This window comes from Caenorhabditis remanei, chromosome II, assembly GCF_010183535.1.
Source record: "Caenorhabditis remanei strain PX506 chromosome II, whole genome shotgun sequence".
In the NCBI taxonomy this organism is placed as follows: Eukaryota; Metazoa; Nematoda; class Chromadorea; order Rhabditida; family Rhabditidae; genus Caenorhabditis; species Caenorhabditis remanei.
Genome location: NC_071329.1, coordinates 10,819,054 through 10,840,384, shown reverse-complemented (window position 1 = coordinate 10,840,384; position 21,331 = coordinate 10,819,054). Strand labels below are relative to the sequence as shown.

The following is a 21,331-nucleotide window of genomic DNA, read 5'->3' as shown; positions in this document are numbered from 1 at the left end:
CGTAAATCGACGCGGCATTTTTTTCTATAAGTCCGGGCCCATTTTCTCCGTTTCTCGAAGTTTTTCACCTATTTTTTTCATTCTTTTTGCACAAAACAGATAATGGCAAACTTCAAAAATAAAAATAAATCTATTCAAACTTGCGGAAACTTATTTTTTAATACAAAAATTGTTATTTTCTCAAGAAACTAGAATTTTAAGTTTTTGTTGAGAAGTTTGGGTCTGATGTTCCGCTTCACTTCGGTATGATAAGAAATTATATTTTTTTCAGGTGGATTTAAAGGTAAGAAGGTAAGTATTTGTCTTACCGAAGTAAAGTCAAAATACCGGACTTCGAATTTCATCGACGGGTATTATTTTCTTTCAGAGCTCAAAGAAAAGCTTGAGAATCAATTATTGTGTTATAACCACCAAGCTAACATAAGATTTTTGTAGGAAATCGTGTGTGATTTTCAATTCTTTTTTTTTGAAGTATTGCCATTATCTGTTTAAAAAGGGAAAGAACTTCGAGAAAAAAGGAGAAAATATACAAGTCCGAGAAATGGGAAGTGAACAAGTTGGAAAAAAGAAAAAGTGAAACAACATGATAACACTACATACCAATCACAACAATGAATTAGGCCTTTCTAGTGTTTCATACACAATAATCAACCAAATGCGATTGGTAGAATTAATGCTGATTATGCTATCCATATACGTTCCATATCCGCTCCACGTTCTCGGCCGACCGCGCGGGGATCCATATGGACACAAATAAGGCCCAACCCTCATTCTTTTTAGCCGCATATACGCCACCGCGCGGTTCCATATGTGTTCCCCAGCGGTTCACCTGTGATAATCAAACGGTTTCTGGTTCGAACTTTCCCAAATTTTGCAAAAATTTAACTGACTGAACGTGAAAATAGAAAATATTTTTTGCGTGGTCAGGAAAACGAAAGAATTCCACAAGAGAATTCAGTAGAAACCATGGCTGACTAAAAGGTCCTGTAACTTCGGAGAGTGTGAATATTTTCGGAAAAAAATTTGGAATGTACTTCCATTTACCTGAAGAACAGGCCAGGATGAAAATTTTTATGGAAAATCGAGTTTGAAAAAAATGTTGCGGTCTCTACCCATAACCACAGGTTTTCTTTTGTTTTTTTTTGTCTCCAGTTCTCCAGTTCTCTTTTCTTGTGCTTTGTATTACTAGAATCAGAGGAGACAACGTCAAAAGTTTCAACCCCAAAAAAAAAAAAGAAACTCGGTGAGTCATTATGTGTGCAAACATTACGTTTCACACGCTTTTTCTATTTTGTTTCGTCGAGTGCAGATGTAAAAAAGTGGACAAAAGAGACAGAAAAACCTAACTTTTGCCTCAAATTGAGTACGTTTCGCTTCATATGTTCCGCTGTAAACAATTAAAAAAGCTGGTTGCTCTTCTCCAACTTATCGATCCTCTTCTCCCTACTTTTTCTTTTTATTTTCTTTTTTTCAAACCACGGAAAAAAAGAGTATTGTGGTGTCAAACCTCTCATTTCTCTCTTGTTTGTTGCAAAGATGAATCAACTTTGTTTCTTCTTTTTCTATAGTTTTTTTTCCAACTTTACCCTCTTTTTTCTTCAAAAAGAGAGATTGTATTCCGTACCACAATTATTTTTTGTTCCGGAAAGTAGTTGAACTTTTATTAACAACAACGAGTTAGAAGGCTGCAACTTATTTCGTCCAAAGTAATTATCAGAATGAGATATTTTTATTTTGAAATTAAACAATTAAAGAAGACTGAAGTCATATTTTCTATTGCAGATATCGACACTTCAGAAAATTCGAATGAACTTTCTTTATTGGCGCATATCCTAAAATTTAATACAATTTTTCGTGTTAAAAAAGTTATATTGCGAGAAAATAGAAAAAACTATGGAAATTTGTTGGAAAAAGTGCGGAAGCGATGGATTGAGCAAAAATTTTGCCAGGACAACGAAAATGTGGCGTTTAGAGCGATTTTTAGAATATGTGTCAATAATAAAAGTTTCTAAAAATTTTCTGAAGTATCGGAATCTGCAATAAAAAATATGACTTCTGTCCTCCATTAACATTCCTTAAATGTTAGGCTATGAATACTGGCAACTCATACTGGATATATCTACTCGTGTATCTGATTGCCATATAGCCCAAACTCCTGCCGCAAATCCAGATTCTCTACAGTAAGAAATCGTCTCACCACCGTATCCATTTCCACCAGAGTAGCCTCCACTAGACAAAGCATATGTTCGTAAAGTATCAGATGGACACGAGAGACTTGTCCTGAAAAGAGCCAGCTATTACGGGAGAAAACAACTAATTTTACCAGCAAGTGTCAGCGTCAGTGCCGTCAACCCCTGCTACAGGACCCAAAGTGTAGCTGACTCCAACTACATCAGCAGTCTCACATCCACCATATGTTCCACCACCTTGGCAGGATGAGTCGTAGACTTTTGAACACGTTTTGCATGCTTAAAAATATTAAATAAATTCAGAGACGGCACTAGATAAACTCACGGAAAGGATCCACATTTTGAGTTGGAATACACGAGTAACTTCCTCTTAAAATTAATGAAAGTGAAAAAACCAGGAAGATAGAATACATAGCAAGAGGACAATAGTCTTCAGAAACAATACATCACCTTTTTCGTATTCTCGGTGATGTTAGGCGAGAAACGTTATCCTGTTTCGTATGTATCTTGATGACGACTTAATGTTCATAACACAATTTGTCAATTTATTCGGATCCTTTGTTCAGCAGAACAGGAAGATCTCGACAAAATTTTGATCGCGTAAAACTGTATCGAATAGGTAATTTAGTTTTCCGTATTTTCTAAAATTGTATCTCATAAATTTGTTAAGATTTTTTAAATGTTATTTGTTTCGGATCAAAAAATGTCGACTACAAGTTTCCAATAGATTGAGCATTACGTAATAGACTATATCCGCTGATATATCCGGTTTTAAGTACAGTCTGATATGATAAAATAGGACGTTCTTATCACAAAAATACATGTTTTGGTATCACGAAGAATCAGAAAGTGTGTGTTTCAATCCGTGTTTGTTTCAGTGAGATAATTTATGAGGATGGGAAAATGTGGACATTTTTTAGTGTTCTAAAAAGAAAGGTTATCCAAAAGAGATGGTTATTCAGCCACTTTCAATGAATCAAAAGTTGTCTGTAGGTTAAAATTTCAATAGCTGCAATAATTTCTCTTTTTTTACTTCCTGCAAATGTTTTGATCTTGATTAAGTCTGTGTGCTTTTGATCCTTCCATTAAAAACCATAAAATAGTTTCTGGGTCAACAAAGAAACATCTGGATCTCTTATTGTATTTATGTAGCAGAAACATTCAATAGTATTACACATCACTTCTAGAATTTATTTTTGACAAAACATTCTGTTTTTTAGACATTTTGTGAACAGTTTTGATTGGAAATATCAGTGATTTTTCACGTTCTAAAGAAACCAATTTATTATTAATTGATTAATTGCAACAATTATTCATAGTTTCTACAAGCCATTTCCGTAAATTCGTATTGATGAGCATCAATATCCACGTACCAAGTTCCTGAATATGAACCTGCTTCTTCACAATAAGCTGTAGTTGGATCAACTCCTCCTGCATTGCCAAGCAAATCAATTCCTTCATATAAAAAGAAAGATACGGATCCGGATGGGCAAGCGAGCGTAGATCTGGAATCATGAGACTTTGGGAGTGATAAAAAGAATTAGTTCGAGAATCAAGTGTCAATTTTATGTATTCTTTTGATGAATCACTTTAGACTTACACGCATGAAACTTCAGTTATTGTTGTGTAATCAGTTGAATATCCAGCATCTTCTAAAGTGTATGTGACAGGAACATCTGCTTCTTTTATACACCAATTAGTTGCACTGGGAACTCCCATTCCTTGACATCCTGTATCGTACACTTTTGAGCACACGCTACATGCTGCAATTGGTTTTTGAAATTACACAATCTCTCAGAAATGAAACAAACGGAAAGGAGCTACAGTAGTTGTTGTAGTGGTAGTTGTAGTGGTAGTTGTAATTGTTGTTGTTGTAGAAGTTGCTGGAATTTGATATTGATATTTTATTTAACTATTTAAATATACAGTAAATGTCACTGGAGGTCAGGAATTTGAAGGGGTTATTTGGGAGAAATGACTTGGAAAGGTGAACAGAGCCTCGAAATTTTTTTGAGAATACGAAATAAAGGAAATTAACAATATCTTGCTCGTTTGACAAAGATAACTTTTGCTTGTACTTTCTTTCCCTATTTATTACCCATCTCTTTCATGTAACTCCTAAAACCAATTCATTTTCACGTGTCAGTGGTTCTCAGCCTTCGATGAAATAAATTAATTAAATTGTAGCTTGAAAATATCTAGGGTATAGTGCATTATATTCGTTGTTTAAACCTTATCTCGGATTGAGACAAGTTACTGTAAAACAATGTCACTATTTAAACATGTTCAGTAACTTACTTTCAATATTCTGTGTTGGAATACATCCATTTAAAACCTGAATCAAAAAATAATATAGAAAAATATGAGGACGAAACATTTAGTTCTAGACCAGACTAAACTATCTACATATAAGGTTGAATATCACCTTTATGTTCTCATTCTATTACGCAACCTATTCCAGTTCCTCATACAGAATGATATCGAGTGTTTTGTTTCGTTGGCAGCCCGAACCTCCAGACATTATTCAGCGGAAACTAGCATCTTTATCAATGATCAGATACAGAAAATGCTGTTTAGTCTGTGTGTCTGATCATTTTGGAGAGTGTCCAATATAATTATTTGAGAACGTTTATCTTCATGAAAACAAAAAAAGCAAATGAGAGCAAAACCGTGATACAATGTAATGAACAATCAGTATTCTTATCTATTTATGGATATTGGCATGCAATATCCATAACTGGATCCACGTGACCATCAACATCTGCATACCAATTACCATCAGATTCAGAACAATAAACTAATGTTGGTGAACCATCTCCGTTTCCATTTATATAACCAATACCAACAGCATTCACTCTCGCAGCTGTTCCAGATGGACAAGATAGCCGTGTTCTAAAATTGATGTTTTCCAATTTCATTCACTAAAATGTTTTCTTACGAGCAAGTATCTGCTGGTAGTCCAAGATCTGAAACTGGACCCAATGTATATGTAATAGGAACTTCTTCTGGAGTCAGGCAATAATTTGAAGAACTTGGCATGTTATAGCCCTGACATGCACTGTTATAGATTTCTGCACATCCAGAACATGCTGTAAATGAAATAAAGATACAGCTTGCAACTTCGATTTAATTTTTACGGTAGGCAGTTGTGACCGTAGCTGTTGTAGTTGTTGAGGTCGTTGTCGTTGTTGTAGTTGTAGTTGTAGTTGTAGTTATTGCTGTAGATGAAGTGACTACTGAAGGTGACAAAGAATGAGGAGAAGTGGCTAGTAGAATAGAAGTCGACACATCTACAACATCGTAGAAGTGATATTTCAAAATCGTTTTGATTGTCTTTAAAAGACTTTAGCGTATACGCCTATTTTTTATTCAGACCTATGAACTCAAGAGAGACTTACGCTCAACATTTTGAGTGGGAATACAAGAACTTAAAAAGTTCAAAAACAAAAGATAGAGAGTAATGTACAGAAGGAACATCATAGGCAGACAAAATGAGAATAGGCATCAAAGTAACCATATTCAAATCTGGATAACATCTTGTTTTTATCCCGCCTTGATGCCACCCAAACCAAGAACATGATGAATGATAAAGTGTCTGTACTCTGATTTATATGAGTGGATAGTTTCCTTTTCGAAATTCAAGTAAATTTTCATCGGTATCCAATCTGTATTTTTCTCGGGATATTCAAGATACGATTCCTCCTTGAGCAGTACGAACTGAACTCACCTGAAGAACTTTATTTATTTCCTATTTTTTTTAGTTGGCAGTCTACGATATTTCCTTTGTTTTCTTATCACCCAGTATCATTCATACGCCTAACACACATTCTTCATTCTGTTCCATTTTGTTGTTTTCTCCACTACACTCTTCAAACGCCCGGCCCATTTCTCAATTTTTAAAGTGAAACCCTTCATTAAATTTTCAGTTTTTCTGAATAATAAACCTGTGTTTACAAACAGAAAACAATCAATATAATGTGGTTTTACATTGGTTCCAGCTCATGTAAACAAGCCCTTGAGAGTATGAAAAGACTGGGCGCTGGAGAGAGAAATTAGAGAAATAGAATAAAAATGCATGAGACAACAAAGATAGGAGACGCAGAGAAGAGTGCGCGAATGACCCCGACGCCGCGATTAGTTGCTTCCGCGTGGGAACTTCTCACGTTTTATGTACGATTTTTGCTCCTTTTTCGTTCTTTATTGATAGAAACTTGTTGATAAATAATTCTGAAATTGTACAAAAATTCGCTAAGTTAAAATCTCAATTTTTCCCGACAGAAGCCTCTGAAAAAAGTTCTAGACCTGCTCTGGAGTTTTCACAGTCACGCACAACAAATTTTTAGTCATTAAAGGATTCCCCAGATTTTATGTTCAGAGCTCTCAGAAAAATAATTCAGCTTCCTCTCATCATCTTTACTCAATAAACTTTCTTGTCAGACCTGCAGAAATATCATTTCCAAAACCAAGCATGACGATCGAGAAATGTGAACTTTTTCTATATTTGATGATTCACTCCTCTTGATTTTTCTCATAGCATATATTTTTCTTCGTCATTACCATTTTCCTATTTAAAAACCAACTTATATGTTTCTTTTTTGTTTCCTCTCTCGTATCTCTGACAGTTTGTTCAATGATTCATCGCGTTTTCTCGTTTTCACACTTGTAAAGATTACGAAACCAAAATATATTAAGTTTAAAGAGTGCTTTCTTTTTTTCAGTGGTAAACCCGCGGACCAACGACTTCTGAATCATCTGGATCAGAAGTATGGAAAGCGAAGATGAAGAGTCCAGACGACCTCGGACGACGTCTAGCGGGCATTTGGAACCGAAAGATACGACGGAAAACAATTCTGGTTAGTTTGCATTAATTTTCTTCACGGATTCAAACGTTCACAAAAAAGTGGAGAAAACATTACTAAATCAAAAATCACTTTTTCCTTCAATTCATAAAACTTGCACTTTTCTTCACACTCCCAAGTCAACAAATTCTCAATTTCCAATATATATTTTCAGTCAACTCATCTGTGATGCATGACCGTGGAATACCAGGTCTTCTTCCGGCTACACAAGCATCTGAAAAACAGAAGAAAGCTGTTATTCGGTTTCGAGATCATGAAGGAAGAGCTGAAAGTCCTCCAAGCAATTTAAATGTTCGACGTGATAGCAAAACTGTTCATATTGACGAGGTGAGAAAGTTTACCAAATTATTGTAAACAAAATCAGAAATCAGTCTGTGTTCCTATGAATTAATCAGCTTGAAATTTCAGATATCATCTCCTCAATCATTGGATTATGATGATGGAAGTGATAGTTCTGATGATGATGAGATTCAATATTGTGATTGTGTTGCAGCAGCTCTTCAACAATCTCTTCCAGGAACTCCTGGTCGAAAAGGTTTCATCTTCTATTTAGAAATAATTTAAGTTCTTTCCATAGGCATAATACCGTACATGTCAATATACGACACCCAACAACAAGCACGTCGACGTGGGTATTGGATCCCTGGAGTTCCCGTCAACGCAAAAATTGTAAAAGTAGAAAGAAACACAGATCGTGGTATTCATTTCATCAATACACTTCTGTAAGTTATATTTATCCATTTGATATATATTTGATGGGCTTTCAGATATACAATTGAACTGGAGCATGGCCAATTTCGATGGAGTGTTGTACGAAATTACAAAGATTTCACACTTCTTAACAATCGTTTAATGGCTCATCGAGCTCGTGAACAGTTTATGGCTCCTATAAAAAGGTATTTCTAGCATTTATGATCACCTAAAAATTTTCGGGTCCTGCTTTCTTTTTGTTTTAAGTCAAACCTTCATAATAAGTTTGTAGCTTTTTTGCAATTTCACCCCTGCTAACTAAAACTCACTAACCCCCATTCAGATTCCGAGGAAAAGTTCAGGATGAGTAAGTTTCTCAAGGCTGTTGTGCTCGTTCATTTGTTTGTGATAAGCTTGTTTTTTTACTGCCTTGAGTAATTTAAGTAAGGATCCCCCTACTTTATCAATGTTTTCAGAACACAAGAACGATTCGATAATTATTTGGAACACATGGGGATCGATATTATTCCAGATCACAAACCCGATTGCCCTTATTCGAATCAAAGTTCAAAAAGGAAAAAACATCCAAAAGTACAGTGATCTAAATTCGTTCATTGATGAACTTGGATTTTTTTCAGTTAGAAGTTTTGAAACGTGACTCTGATGGAATTGAAGAAACAAAATATAGTTCAGCTCCACTGGCCTCTGTTGAATCACCAGGAGAAGTCGAAGAAGAACAGAAAAAGGAAGTTCATATGCAGCAAGCAGTACAATCTGGAATTCTTGCGGAAGAAGCGGATGCCACAGCAAATTCTGAAGGAACTCCGAAACGACAGCGGAGACAACAACGAAAAAAGGATCGACATACACTGCCACGTTTCCCTATGATGCCTGACTCAATGGTAACCAATCTTGAACATCGAAAGGAATTACTGGAAAATTGGCTTCAAATGGTTCTTCACATTCCGATTAATAGAAATCATCACGAAACGGCTGAGTTTCTTGAAGTATCCAGGTATTCATTTGTAAATGAACTCGGTGGAAAACACACAGAAGGATTTGTGAAGAAGAGGCCAGGAGGTTCAAGAGTATTCCTTGGATGGAAACAATGTTGCGTACGATATCTTCTACCATGGAGCAAAAGGTGTTTTAATGTTTTTCTTCTGAACCAAAAATAATTAAATTTATTTCAGATGGTTGATGGTTCGGGACTCGTTCGTCGCCTATATGGATCACCGAAGTGAACAAATTCGTATGGTACTGCTGATGGATCGTGACTTCAAAGTTGCTGCCGGTGGAAAAGAAACTGAAGGAATCCCAACCGGATTGATCATTACGAACACACAACAGTTAGTCATGTTTTGAAAATTTATAATTTTCATGCAAATAAATTGCAGCGAGCTACATCTGAAATGCCGACGGCTTCAAGACACCGCCACATGGAAATCTATAATTGAACAAGCAATGGGAGGAATTGGAAACATATGGTTGCAACCTCATCGCTTCAGTTCATCATTTCCAGTTCGAGATAATTGTCATGCCAAATGGTTTGTCGATGCAAAGACATACATGGAATATGCAGCTGATATGATGGAGTTGGCCAGAGAAGAAATCTACATTACTGATTGGTGGCTTAGTCCAGAAATCTACATGAAACGTCCAGCTCTCGAAGGAAATTACTGGCGTCTTGATGAGATTTTGAAGAGAAAGGCTGAACAGGGAGTGAAGATTTTTATATTACTTTACAAAGAAATGGAAATGGCTCTTGGTTTGAACAGCATATACACGAAACGAACTCTTCAAGGACTTCACGAGAATATTAAAGTTATGAGACATCCTGATCACTATCCATCAACTGGAACGTTTTTCTGGGCTCATCACGAGAAAATTCTTGTCATTGATCAACTTATTTCGTTCGTTGGTGGAGTTGATCTATGTTTCGGAAGATGGGATGATCATCGGCACGTTCTTACTGATCTAGGATCGGTTCAATATTCTGGCGCTCATCAAGTCAGTACCAATATGGCTAGTGGATTAAGAAGTTTAATGACTGCGCCGTTAACTCTTTCCCCGTTGGGTCTCGAAGAACATGAGAAAGTAACACCAAGAAACGAAAAAGGAGAAAGGAATGGATCAGTGAAACACGTGGCAGTTGAGGAAGTTGACGAAGTTGAAGAACCTCAAGAAGTAACTGAAAGAACTCAAGAAACAGAAGTTGATGATGAAGATGTATCAGAAGATCCAGAAGTTAAGAAAATTATTGAGGAAACTGTATTCACCGATAAAGAAACAGGAAGAGTGGTTGTTCGTACTCTTAATAAATTTCCAGTTGACGAAGCTGTTCGTCACTCAAGTCCTGCTGATCCACAAAAGAATTGGAAAGAAACGAAAACGACTGTTGTTGAATCCACGTCTTCATCAGGTGGAATGGTTACGAAGACAACGACTACAACAACTACTGTTAAAGTAGTCAAGGATAATACATTGGAAAAAGAAAAGAATAAAAAAGATCTTCGTCGTGCAGTTACATCATTGGATAGACAACGGAAACACGTTCCACTTGAGATTCTCGATAAAGCTGGTCCAGCACCTTCGATGATGGAGAAATGTGCAAAAAGTGGAATGGATTTTGCTCAGGCAGCCGAAAAATATAAGGAATACGTTGAAAGTGGTGCAGTTCAGAAAGAGAAGCATCGAGCACAGACTCCACCAAACCGACGGAAAGCCAAGAAAGATTCAAGAATTACACGAGCTGTTGGTAATTGGAAAAGTAACAGAGCAAAAAGAAAGTGGAAACAAATGCTTGAAAGTGATGAAGCAACGATGGGTTACGAGCTGGACTGGCTAAGACTGAGAGAAATGGATGAGAAAGGAGACGGAGATGATCAGATAGATGGTGGTGTTAAACTGTGGTACGGAAAAGATTATGTGAACTACATAGCGAAAGATTTTGTAGAAGTTGATATGCCATTCCATGGTGAGCTGGAAAATTCGGAGTTTAAAATAACATAGGCTTTTAGATTTTATTGATCGTGGTACAACTCCCCGAATGCCATGGCATGATATCCACTCAGTCACATTTGGAGCCCCCGCTCGTGATGTTGCCCGTCATTTTATTCAGCGGTGGAATGCAACTAAAACAGAGAAATTAAAGGTATTATTAAAATATTTTTAAAGCTAATAAAGATGAATTCGTTCAGGATGACAATAACTATCCTTATTTGCTTCCGAAAAGTTACGAGAACGTTAGAGTTCCACGTGTCTTCAAGACCGCGAATGCATCTGAAATGGTCAATGTCCAAGTACTTCGTTCACTTTCAAATTGGTCTGGATTAATAAACCAAACCGAAGATTCTATTCAAATGGCTTATCTTTCGTTGATTGCCAACTCAAAAGTGAGTTCATTGAGTAGTGTTTCTCATGATTTACTTCGGTTTCAGCACTATCTCTACATTGAGAATCAATTTTTCGTCTCAATGATTGATTCAAATGATGTGACGAATGAGATTTGCAAAGTGATTTACAATAGAATCGTTCGAGCTTACAAGTATGTTTAAAAATGCGAAGTAACCACAATATGCAAGATTCTTTCAGAGAGAAAGAGAACTTCCGGGTCTACATCATGATTCCGCTTCTACCTGGATTCGAAGGAGATGTAGGTGCACCTGGTGGATCATCTCTTCAAGCTGTTCTTCACTGGACATATCGGTCATTGAGCCAGGGACCGAATTCTTTGATTCAAAGGCTGAAAGCTGTCATGCCCGATCCATTCAAGTATATCCATGTTGGTTCCCTCCGAACCTATGATCGCTTAGGACAAAAATTAGTAAGTCTCCAAATTTTCTGCAATATGCAGGCAATTCCTACTCAAAATGTATAGTTCCGAAGTAGACATTTCTGTTTCCCTGTTATCACTTCCTAGTTTTTTCGAAACATATTTACACAGCCATGATCGAACAAACAAATACACTTTCGCGGTCTTGCATATCATAAAATCGTGGCTTTATTTCTCTCTTTCTCTTCTTTTCAATAATTTGTACTTTTCAGGTATCTGAACTGGTCTACATTCACTGTAAGCTGTTAATTGTGGACGATGAAACAGTTATTATTGGATCAGCAAATATTAATGACAGGTCACAGGTGAGAAAAAAAGATTATTAGGAGCGATGAGTTACTTTCTCAAGAAGCAAATGTAGACTGCGTAGATAATTGCTGGAATCCAGAAGAGGAGGCAGAGAATAATATCGATAAGAACATGAATATCACATTCTTTTGTGTGCCACCAGATGGCAAGGGGCTGAAATTCTCACATTAACTTTGACGAAATAAAAATTAACTGCTCTCAAATAGCGTATGTGAGAATTTATTCGTATAAAAATGTACTTACCGGTAAGAAGATGCACAGAATAACTTCAATGATAGCATCAGCGTCGGCAGCCATTTTTTTAATAGTCCGAAATCAGAATAAGTATGAGTTCAAAAGTTTCAAAATTCGAAAAACTATTTCAACTCACTTCCTCTCGTCGTGCTTTTATTTGGCCCAGTCATCTTTCTACCCGCCTCTACACTCTAAACGATAAATAAAGACTCTTGCCCGCCCATCAATGTTGGTCTTATCATCAAAAATAAGGAAAATGGTGATTCATGTGACATTTTTGCACTCAATGTATGCAAACACTTTCGCTTAAATCTGAGGAATGATGCTGAAATTCCTAGGAATAAATGAGTCAAAACTCACATTATAAAACTTTCAGTGCGGAAACCGTGATTCCGAAGTTTGCTGTGTGTATACCGATGTAGTTAAAGAACGATCAGTAATGGATGGCAAGCCGTTTGAGGCAGGAAGATTTGCAAAAAGTCTCCGAATGCAGTGCATGAGGGTACGGTAGATATGAAGGAACCCCATACGATTGGAGTTGTCTTTTTCAGGAACACCTCGGCCTTCTCCCGGATTCTCGTCGTAAAGCGAAGTTCCCGTATGCTGTATCGTGCGATGATCCAGTCGCAGACAGTTTTTATGTAGACGTTTGGCAATCAACAGCAAAGAGTAACGCGCAAATTTATGAAGAAGTTTGTCATTACTGAAATATATTTTGTCAGTATTTCAAAACAACGTTTTTTTCAGGTTTTCCGATCGTATCCAACAGATTTTGTAGAAACATTTGATGAATTCCAAAAGTGGACATCACAGATTCCTATGTCTGAATATTCCCCACAGCAAGCTGAAGAACGTGTTCGCGATCTAAAAGGTTAGACTATTTACTCAAAGAAAGTTTGTAGTTTTCTCTATTTGATAGTTTTCTTATCAGTCTTTGATTCAATAACCTTTGGTATTGCAGCGGAAATTCATTGTTTCGTGATGTCATTTACTCGAAATCTACGTAAAAGTGATAGTTCCACAAAAATAAGTCATTGAACTTTACAGGTGTCCTCGTCGATTTCCCACTGAACTTCCTGTGCAAAGCTGTTCTCACTCCCGGAATTACATCGAAAGAAGGACTTGTTCCCAGTGCCGTTTTCACCTAAAATCTGTTCTATTCAATATTTTTCTCGCAGCTTTTTGCCCTTTGCCAATGTGATTATTTCAGAATTTTCAGTATGTTTTTGTGTAACTGCCGGTTTTCACCCATCTTGGCAGCTTTCAACATTTGCTCCGCCCTATGTGCCTGTCAAATACCACATTTTTCCCCCGATGTGTTCAATTTAAGTTACTAACTTTCTGTTTTCCAGTAATATTAATTATGAAGATAACAATATCTTTCAGAGTTGAAATTTGAGTGCTAATATTCCCCAATTATTGCTTGTCCAAAGAATATATCGAACTCCGAAAATGCCAATGTTTTATACCTAGATTATGATAAATAATTACTTATTTAATTCAAAAATATATATAAATTTGTTTTGATTATCCAGTAATTCACATATGAACCAATCGTACCAAACATCGAAACATAACTACTTTAAAAATAAGGCACATGGAGTGTGAAAAAAAAGAACCTGTGTTATTTCCAGACAAAAAAAATGGAAGACGATAAAACAAAGAAAAGTATGTTTTTAGAGGAAAACTTCAGTCTGATAGAGACTAGGAACCAAATTTCAGAACCTGCATTCGAAATGCCTCCACCACCCAAACCGCTTTCATTCGAAATGCCGAAACCACCAGTGCTCCAGCCGAATGTCGCCGCGATCCTTAAGAAAACTAACAATGGAAAGACGGAAAATGTTGTTAAACCTAATGCGAATCTACCATTCAATCCACCAGTACCTCCTGTTTTCAACCCCACTCCGAATCCATTTGCACCCAGACCAAAATCAGTTTCACCAAATCCTAGTTCTCTCAGCAAATCTGAAAATGATGAGATTCCAAAAACAGCAACTGGGGATACAGATGTGACCCCGAACGCTGTGAATTCTGAAAACAAATCACCGGCAACGACAGAGGATTCTGGGAGAAAACTGGATAAGAAAGTAGTTCAAGAAACAATCGAACCAGCTTTGAACGCACCGGCGAAATCTGAAAAACCGACGACACTGAATACAACTGCTCCGACTACTGAAATTCCAATCACTCCAATGGTCGAAGAAACAAAAAATGTACACATTACTTGTCATTATTATATTTTTTATATCGCTGTATTTCAGATAACTTCCCCCGCAACAGTTGAAGTATCTAATCACACCGAGAATGTGAAATCGGTTGGTACAGATTCCAGTAATGTCTTCACAGATAAAATAGATATGAGCGGAGGATTAATGAGCTGGTTAACGAAAACAGTAACGGAGAGCAAACTTTTGAGTGACGTAGCAGAAAAGGCAAAAGCTGGAGTGGAAACTGTTATGACAACTCTTGATCCAGGAATGAAACCATTTTTAGCCGAACACGGAGTTGTGAGTTTTTGGGAAGAATACAAATTCGAGAGATCGTACTACTCTTAATGTATCAGTAAAAAAAGGAACCTAGATTTTTCAGATTGAATTTGCTCTTTTCAATTGCGACGCTGACGTACTAACAGTTGCCTCTGATGCCTTCACCCGTTCTGGAGCTATGGCTATTTGTAGAGGTCTGTCGTTCGATGAAACTGCCGTCATTTTCAACTTTCGACCATTGGTTAATGGCGAGCAAAACGCTCGGAAGCTTTGTGAAGTGAAAATTGAAGCAGCACGAAAAACAAAGAAGGCAAAAGAGGATGCCGCGGTGGTAGTGACTCAACCATTTTTGTTGAAAATCGGAGGAAGGTGCTAACAAGGGAACCTTTTTCATACACCGGTTGGGAATTTGATGAAACTTGGCACACATATGCTTTCGAATGTGCTCAATTGAATGGCGTTGTCAGAATTTGCAGAGTTATGCTCATTGGCAAGAAATCTCGATCTGAAAATTCTGGAAATCCTAGCCTCATTTTGTCCACGCGGCATCGCCCTCTTGACTCTCCTTCTCTCAATACAAAAAGCATCGAGAATGGCGCAGTGGTAGTGAGGGGGTGTGGTGTTGGGAAGGTGGTGGGTACGGTTCCTCTCCCCGAAATACTTTTTTTACATTTTTGAATTTCAATTTTAAAGAGTTTCTGATTGGCTCAAAGATCTTTTTTTGGATTTTGAATCATCGAAAATTGATGATTGTGTGTTCAGGAAGCAGTTATGACAAAAAACGAAAACTTTTTTTTTTGAGAATATTTCCGCTTTCCGACCATCAAGAGGTGGACGAAGTAAATTTTTTTTCAAAAAAAAAAACAATTATTTCTCATGTGATTTGTTCATATGAAGTAATTTCAAAACTTTTATTTCAAAATATTTTCTTTCACTTCGTCCACCTCTTGATGATTGGAAAGCGAAAAATTCTCGAAAAAAAGTTTTCGTTTTTCGTCATGAATGCTTCCTAAACTCACAGTCATCAATTTTCAATGATTCAAAATCCAAAAAATCTTTGAGCCAATCAGAAACTCTTTAAAATTGAAATTCAAAAATGTAAAAAAAGTATTTCGGGGAGAGGAACCGTACCCACCACCTTCCCAACACCACACCCCCTCACTACCACTGCGCCATTCTCGATGCTTTTTGTATTGAGAGAAGGAGAGTCAAGAGGGCGATGCCGCGTGGTCAAATTGAGGCTTGGATTTCCAGAATTTTCAGATCGAGATTTCTAGCCAATGAGAAGAACTCTGCAAATTCTGACAACGCCATTCAATTGAGCACATTCGAAAGCATATGTGTGCCAAGTTTCATCAAATTCCCAACCGGTGTATGAAAAAGGTTCCCTTGTAAGTTCAAAGATTTGAAAGATATTTCTTAACAATTAAGTTTCAGATATTATTACACATGTAAAGTAATGTTGAATCATGGATCAACCTACTTTGACGCCATTTCACAGCTTTTGGAGGTTCCTGAAACTATTGTGGAAGCAATCCAAAGATCAGCTAAATCAGAAGGTCTACCTGACGATGAGTTCTCAATTAGTGTGACACAAGCAATAAAAAATGTAATAAGAGTGGGAGCGATATTCATCATGTAAACGTTATTCCAGATCTATAAAACTTCTGTGTCTACTTGGGAACCAGGTTGCCTCGCTCCTTACGACTCCAAGGAACTGCTATCTGTTGCTTTTTCATCTGTTTCGCAACAACTTTTGCGAAATTTGGCCCCAGTTAACTGAATCACATTGATTCTATTTACTCATCTCCCCTTTTGCACCATTACCATCTTAGTTTGGGTTGTTTGCTCTTTAACAGATGCAAATCGATACATTTATATTGTGATGATGATCTTCAATTTACTCCATTGCAATTGGATTAACTGTGAATGTATTTAACTAATGTAATAATTGAATAGTTGGGATGTAAATATTGTGTTTACAAAATAAACCAGCTCACTAACGCTATTATCCTCATATCGAATTTTCTAATGATCCCCATATATCAAATGACCTGACCTTGTCTCCAGATGCGTTTTCTAATAAAGGGTTTGACACTGAGTAAAATGACGAGACGCAGACAGTTATGTATGCATTTGCGCGTCACGGTGTGCGCACTTGAATCGAAGAAAAAAAGCGCTAGGCAGCCAACGTTCAAATTCATCTTCTTCACATTTTTTGGGTTGTAAATCATTGTTCCTGAAATTTGCTATTCCAACAACTATCTTATCGAATAACTTTATTTTGTTTCATCAATTTTTCAAATTCTCTTTTAATTTTAGATAAGACAAAAATGACAGATTCTCCGTCGCCAATCGATTCATCGCTCGACTATTCAGATGTCGCGACACCATGCACTGTTATTGCGGCGAAATGTAGTATTAGAAATCAAAAAGATTTGGAAAACGAAGAAGATGATTTAGAAAACCAAGAAGATTATACTGAATCCTTTCAACAACAGGAAGGCGATAGTGTTGAACAAGAAGATCTCTCGCATATTTATGTAGACGATCTTTCGAAAGATTTTAGTGATGCTGCTTCGTCTGTTATGGAACCACTTCCAAAACCGCACACATTTGCTAGAACTATTACGAAGGTAATCGAAAAAAAGTAATCGAGGGAAGCTATTTCGCGTTGAAAGGTTCTGTCCAGCGGAACGGTACACTCAGGCAACTCAATATCAATCTAATTAGACGCGGCATCAGTTAGATTAGCTTGAATGTTGGCATGATTAGATTAATGCCGCGTCTAATTAGATTGATGAGCAATCTTGTAAGATTAATGCGCCGTCTCATTAGATTAGGGTGAAATCTTGTGTAACTTGTGATAAAATTTGAAAGTTCTTTAGGTAAAAAAGAAATAGTAAATTTATTCAAATTAAAAACAAGAGTTTTTACAATCGAAATGTACAAAAAATATAGAAAATAATACAGAAAATAGAAATTAGAAACTAGTCGAAAATCCATTGCAATGGAAGTGGAAAAAGTCATAGTTGTTTTCTGCCCCGCTGCTGTCCATTGTCGTCCGGACGTCCACTCAGCGAATTTTGCTGTAAAATGAACGAAATTACCAAAAAACTGTTTGATTTCGGAACTCACAAAAGACTCTTTTTCGAAGCTTGTGTAGAGAGCGCTGATGTTGAAGAAGTAGACATTTATACCTGAGCAATGAACTATTATGCACGGCTAATTGAAAGCGATACAATTTGCTTACCAAAGAATTTATTCATGATTTCATCGCAATGTTGCCTTTTCTTCCAAACCAAATTGAAGTCGTGGAAGAGTGAAGACTGCAGTTGAAAACTTGAAGAGCCATAGAAACCGAAAAATACAATTTTTAATAATGGAAAATCGTGAAAAAGTCGATAAAACCGCAAACGAAATTAGTTTGCAACGATTTCAGACTTTCGAGACATAAATAGAGAATTAAAACTTAGAAAAAAAACATTAAAATAAAAATTGAAAGAAATTTTGCGCGTTTTGTACTGACTTATTCTTAGATCCTTGGCGCGAACGAAGTGTGCGCAAGCAAAATCCACTATTTAATCTAATGAGATTGAGATTAGATTGATGCGGTTGTAGGATTAGACTGATATTGAGTTGCCTGAGCAAATACAACAGTAAAAACCAGACTTGGCGAAAAAAGGCCGGGCAGGGCTGCAAAAACGATAGACATTTTACGATTGTAAGAGAAAATTTTGAGATTTTCAGTAGAATTTTCTTGAGAGATGTTTTATTTTTCAATGTCAATTTTCACAATATAGGAATTCGTTGACATAGACATCATTTTTTGTAAATCTAAATATCCCCAATTTTTCCAAAAAAGTCAAAAATTGAAGCTGAAAACCAGGAGCAGAACCCATCGACATATCTGAAGAACAGAACAGACAGTCAATAATTTCTGTTTTCAGGTCTACTATCACTTAGATGATGAGACGGTGCCGTACATGGTTGACGTTCATGTTCCGCCGGACTGTATCACCTTGCGTGACGTGAAACGGAAATTACCTAGAACAAATTTCAAGTATTATTGCATAGCTCTTGATCCCGAATCCGGAAGGTAATCTTAACCACCATTTTCTAGTTTAATCAATTTTCAAACATTTTAGAGAAGTAAAAGCCGAAATTCGGGACGATTCTCAGCGACTGTATCCATTGAGATGTGGGAAATTTGAGTTGTACTTGCTCACTGTCGAAGGATCCGTTCATTCGGATACAAGTTCCGGACGGCATAGAAAAAAACATCAAACTTCTTCCAAAGGAAGTAGTAGCTCGAGAGAATATCAAAGAGCAGCTCACCACTATGATAATCCCAGTTAGTCGAATATTATCTGCCGCTGACGCTTAACATTATTTTTTCAGCGCCTTACTCAGATAACGAATCGCAGGCTTCATCGATTCCAACATATGTAAAGAAGGCGCACGCATTCAACAGACGACAAGCTTCACAGGCTTATGGTAAGAAAAAAAGTTTACAAATCTTTAATAAACTTTAAATAAAACAGATCGTCATCAACCACGACATAGGCTTCATGAACGTCATCATCAGAATCACTATGACGATTCGACATTTGATGTAACAACAGAATCAGATGATCATTATCGGGACGGTGTGACTTACTATGATGAGGATGAAGACGATAGCCGGTCTATCAACACCGACCTCACATCAGTATCACAAATACATTTAAAACAGAGATGGAAACAGCAACAACAAAGAGAAGCAAGAAACAAATGGAAGAGAATGCCTTCTATGTCGACAGCATCATCTTCTTTGTCGAGCATTACTGGTGAGTACAGGAAAAAAACAGTTCTTCTTCTTTATCTGGTATCTGATTGAAGGATAGATTTCATGGCTTCAAAAATAGATAAGATAAACTAATTGTTCCAGAATCGTCGATGGGACTTGAGCTGCTCACTGTTCGACTCAATCTCCAAACAATGCCTCTTGGTATGGTTCCCTATGGTCTGAAAACTGCTCGAGGAGGTGATGCAGGGCTTTATGTTGGCGATATTCTTGATCGTGGAGCAGTGGCGTTGGACGGAAGGATTGACGTCGGAGATATGATCTCAGAAATTAATAACATCGATCTCTCGAACTACTCAAACGAAGCAGCGGCTCAACTTTTGAGAGATGCAGTTGCGCCTCGTCAGTTTGTTACTTTGACAATTGCAAAATCGATTGACTCCCGTAAAGCAGTTGCTGCCGCGTTCACTAAGAATACACGTGCTGAACCAACACGTCCTATCGATACGAATGAATGGCTGAAACATGCTACGAATGCGATGAAAGCAATGCCTAGTATCTCAGAAGGTTTGTAATTTTCAAGTTAATGAGTTTTAGCACTAAATACCGTAACTTTTCAGAAAGTTGTTCTACTCCAATTCCTGATGAATGGCCAACTAACAGTTCAGCAAGTGGAACACCATTCGGTGGGCCTCCACCTCCATCGATCGCTTGTATGAACACTTCAACCAACAAGAAGTTTGTCGTTGAAGTGATGGCAGCGCCTGGATCAGGTCTTGAAATCAAGGATCGAGAGTGGCTAAAAATCCCTATCCCTATGTCTTTCTTAGGCAAAGATTTGGTTGATTGGTTGCTGGACCACATTCAAGGTCTACGTAAAAGAGGAGAAGCAGGAAAGTTTGCCGGAGAAATGCTGAAACTTGGATATATTCAACACGTTCTGAATAAAAACAAGTTTTCGGAAAACTGCTATTACATTATGGGAGAGGAATGTGCTGGTGAGTTGATTCTTAATAAGGAAAAAAAACAAACAACTTTTATATTTACCACATCCATTTCAGCGTATTAGATTATACTCATCTTTCTTTTTTCCAGACTACACTCAACTTCGTGCGCCTGATGGAGGGTTCAAATACGCCCAGAGTCAGACATCATCTGCATCAGCCCATAGTAGCAACAATAACATCTTCCCTCCATCAATGTATCCTTCTCAAACGCAGCCGTCATCAGCAGCTGGCGTCAATGCTCATCACCGGAATTCAGCTATTTTGAATTCGATGGTCAGCGGTTATGCGTCAATGCCATCATCGCCTTTTCCAAATTCGAAACCAGCTGTTGGTGATTGTGGTAGAACAAGAGATGATCAACGCAGTCAAACGAGCGGCAGTAGTCAAGGAAGTTCTAGAAGGTAAAGCTTTATAAATCTCTTTCTTTCACTGTATCAAAAAGATGACGAGAAGAGACTCTAAATGTTTCTATTTCAGATACGTCGAACTCCCTCGCAAACCGGCCTCACTTGGAAGTGGGTCTGGAATAAGTGATCAAATCAATATGGATCGCGTAGCTTCAAGAAGTTCTTTCCGTGCTGCAATGAGTGGAAGTCTTCGTCATTTCAACATTGATAATTAAAAGTTTCATCTGTTCTAATCATTTAAATCGAATCTAAATATGTATTTTCTTCCTATCAGCGGGGTATTTGTCATTTTCTCATTAAAATCATTATTCCGAACTCAAAACTTACTGCCTTCACTTTTCATTTGTAAAACTCACTGCCTATCAATTTCCACACTTTCATGTTCAATAATTTTCCTATCCAGTTTTAATAAATCTAATGTTAAATAATAACGTGAACTTGTTCTGCACAATCATCAACGCATTCGCGTGGATAAGAGGTCATCCCGAAGATGGACGGTGAAGCGAACTCGCCGCAAAGAATTAGA

The 21,331-nt window shown here is 37.2% G+C and overlaps 3 protein-coding genes and 1 pseudogene across 4 annotated transcripts; 2 read left to right on the top strand and 2 right to left on the bottom strand.

The window, feature by feature from the left end:
* Positions 1-2,087: 2,087 nt before the first annotated feature.
* On the bottom strand, positions 2,088-4,710 carry GCK72_005950 (annotated as a pseudogene). Its single transcript has 7 exons — positions 4,701-4,710; positions 4,001-4,072; positions 3,790-3,952; positions 3,563-3,694; positions 2,515-2,558; positions 2,324-2,468; positions 2,088-2,280 (listed from the first exon to the last, which is right to left on the bottom strand). Coding segments are annotated over exons 1-7 (759 nt in total).
* Positions 4,711-4,897: 187 nt separating this feature from the next.
* GCK72_005949 (uncharacterized protein) lies at positions 4,898-5,228 on the bottom strand (the record flags this gene model as incomplete). The annotated part of the gene is made up of 2 exons (XM_053725402.1): positions 4,898-5,081; positions 5,128-5,228. 2 exons carry the CDS (start codon positions 5,226-5,228, stop codon positions 4,898-4,900), a joined length of 285 nt encoding a protein of 94 aa, XP_053589596.1.
* An 8,531-nt stretch (positions 5,229-13,759) lies between these two features.
* On the top strand, positions 13,760-16,388 carry GCK72_005948 (uncharacterized protein; the record flags this gene model as incomplete). The annotated part of the gene is made up of 6 exons (XM_053725401.1): positions 13,760-13,784; positions 13,839-14,332; positions 14,381-14,626; positions 14,709-14,974; positions 16,043-16,214; positions 16,260-16,388. The coding sequence occupies 6 exons, from the start codon at positions 13,760-13,762 to the stop codon at positions 16,386-16,388; spliced, it is 1,332 nt and encodes a 443-aa protein (XP_053589595.1).
* A 550-nt stretch (positions 16,389-16,938) lies between these two features.
* Positions 16,939-21,020, top strand: GCK72_005947 (uncharacterized protein; the record flags this gene model as incomplete). The annotated part of the gene is made up of 9 exons (XM_003109079.2): positions 16,939-17,241; positions 18,556-18,704; positions 18,754-18,959; positions 19,007-19,102; positions 19,150-19,434; positions 19,536-19,958; positions 20,012-20,389; positions 20,487-20,799; positions 20,876-21,020. The coding sequence occupies 9 exons, from the start codon at positions 16,939-16,941 to the stop codon at positions 21,018-21,020; spliced, it is 2,298 nt and encodes a 765-aa protein (XP_003109127.2).
* Positions 21,021-21,331: the final 311 nt, after the last annotated feature.